General features: G+C 48.8%; 1 protein-coding gene across 1 annotated transcript in view; it reads left to right on the top strand.

The window, feature by feature from the left end:
- Positions 1 to 997: 997 nt before the first annotated feature.
- Positions 998 to 2,300, top strand: part of LOC106535718 (heart- and neural crest derivatives-expressed protein 1) — a 2,548-nt gene continuing 1,245 nt past the window's right edge. Inside the window, exon 1 of the mRNA XM_014032787.1 lies at positions 998 to 1,805. Coding sequence (XP_013888241.1) covers positions 1,317 to 1,805 — 489 coding nt within the window. The 5' untranslated portion in view covers positions 998 to 1,316. The remainder of the gene's footprint in view (positions 1,806 to 2,300) is intronic.

Here is a 2,300-nt window from a genome sequence, read left to right as displayed (position 1 = left end):
CTGGATTATTCTATAGTTCCTGGATGTTTTGGCCCATGGTGCAGTCTGGATTATTCTATAGTTCCTGGATGTTTTGGCCCATGGTGCAGCCTGGATTATTCTATATTTCCTGGATGTTTTGCTCCATGGTGCAGCCTGGATTATTCTATATTTCCTGTGGTGCAGCCTGGATTATTCTACAGTTCCTGGATGTTTGGCCCATGGTGCAGCCTATTCTATATTTCCTTGATGTTGTGGCCCATGGTGCAACCTGGATTATTCTATATTTCCTGTGGTGCAGCCTGGATTATTCCAGAGTTCCTGGATGTTTTGGCTCATGGTGCAGCCTGGATTATTTTATAGTTCCTGGATGTTTTGGCCCATGGTGCAGCCTGGATTATTCCATAGTTCCTTGATGTTTTGGCCCATGGTGCAGCCTGGATTATTCTATACTTCCTGGATGGTTTGGCCCATAGTGCAGCCTGGATTATTCCATAGTTCCTGGATGTTTTGGCCAATGGCACAACCTAGATTATTCCATAGTTCCTGGATGTTTTGGCCCATGGTACAACCTGGATTATTCCATAGTTCCTGGATGGTTTGGCCCATGGTGCAGCCTGGATTATTCTATAGTTCCTGGATGTTTTGGCCCATGGTGCAGCCTGGATTATTCCATAGTTCCTGGATGTTTTGCTCCATGGTGCAGCCTGGATTATTCTATATTTCCTGTGGTGCAGCCTGGATTATTCCATAGTTCCTGGATGTTTTGCTCCATGGTGCAGCCTGGATTATTCTATAGTTCCTGGATGTTTTGGCCCATGGTGCAGCCTGGATTATTCTACAGTTCCTGGATGTTTTGCTCCATGGTGCAGCCTGGATTATATAGTTCCTGGATGTAGGCCTCTTGTTTTAGCTCCGGACTCTCCTCCCATCCCGCGCGCTCTCTCCCATTGGCTGCCTCCTGTCCTCGCGCACATCCCGTTTATATAAACCTGGGGCCTCACACCTTCTGCAGGGTCAAATTTCCTCCGCGCATCAGCGACTTCTCCCTCTGCAGGACCAGATCTCAGCTCCAGCAGCAGCGGGATTGCAGCGCGTCACCGCCTTTCATCTCAGGAATTATTCCCTCTTTTCTTGTCTCAGAAGTTTGTTTTTCAGGAAGCTAAAGATGTAAAATCCTTGTTTTTCGCTCTGATTGGTGAGGTAATCTGAGGTAATCCGGGTTTGTGAGCTGCATGAGTCCCGCTGGCTGCTGATCCCGGAGCTGAGGCTGATCTGGGGCCGCGGCGGCGCAGAGGCACCGAGGACCAAGCACCATCTTCTCCTCCCGGCTCAGCATGAACCTGATCGGGGGCTACCAGCACCACCACCACCACCACCTGATGCACGAGCCCTTCCCGTTCGTCCAGCGGTGCCATCAGGACTCGCCCTACTTTCAAAGCTGGGTCGTGAACCACGGCGAGGTGCCCCCGGACTTCCAGATCCACCAGGCGCCCTACGCGGCCGCGGAGCTGGGGGCGCCCGGAGCCACGCACGACGGCCGGCTGGAGGGGCTCCAGGCCGGGATGAGCAAGAGGAGAGCGTCGGGGCCGAAGAAGGAGCGCCGGAGGACGGAGAGCATCAACACGGCCTTCGCGGAGCTGCGGGAGTGCATCCCGAACGTGCCCGCGGACACCAAACTGTCCAAAATCAAGACTTTACGCCTCGCGACCAGTTACATCGCGTATCTGATGGACGTCCTGGCCAAAGACTCCGGGGAGACGGAGGGCTTCAAGGCCGAGATCAAGAAGTTTGAAACGCGGGATTTGAAAAGGAAACGGGAGCTGGTGAGTCTCTGCCCGAACCGGACCCGTTTTCTGGGCTCCAGGAAGAACCCTGAAGGTCCGAGTCCGTCTGAAAACTAATCTGYAGGCCTGGAAATGTTTCAGTGTGACGAGAGAAAATCTGAGTCCAAAGAGTTTTAATGAAATCTCTCCAAGAAAAGTTCAAACTAAAGGTTTTACGCATCAAACTAAAGGTTTTACACAACAAAGGTTTTACACAACAAACTAAAGTTTTACACAACAAACTAAAGGTTTTACACAACAAACTAAAGGTTTTACACATCAAACTAAAGTTTTACACAACAAACTAAAGTTTTACACAACAAACTAAAGGTTTTACACAACAAACTAAAGTTTTACACAACAAACTAAAGGTTTTACACATCAAACTAAAGTTTTACACAACAAACTAAAGTTTTACACAACAAACTAAAGTTTTACACAACAAACTAAAGTTTTACACAACAAACTAAAGGTTTTACACATCAAACTAAAGTT

Source organism: Austrofundulus limnaeus, unplaced genomic scaffold (assembly GCF_001266775.1).
Source record: "Austrofundulus limnaeus strain Quisiro unplaced genomic scaffold, Austrofundulus_limnaeus-1.0 Scaffold1541, whole genome shotgun sequence".
Classification (NCBI taxonomy): domain Eukaryota; kingdom Metazoa; phylum Chordata; class Actinopteri; order Cyprinodontiformes; family Rivulidae; genus Austrofundulus; species Austrofundulus limnaeus.
The sequence above is the reverse complement of the archived record's forward strand: the minus strand, read 5'-3'. Positions and strand labels throughout refer to the sequence as shown.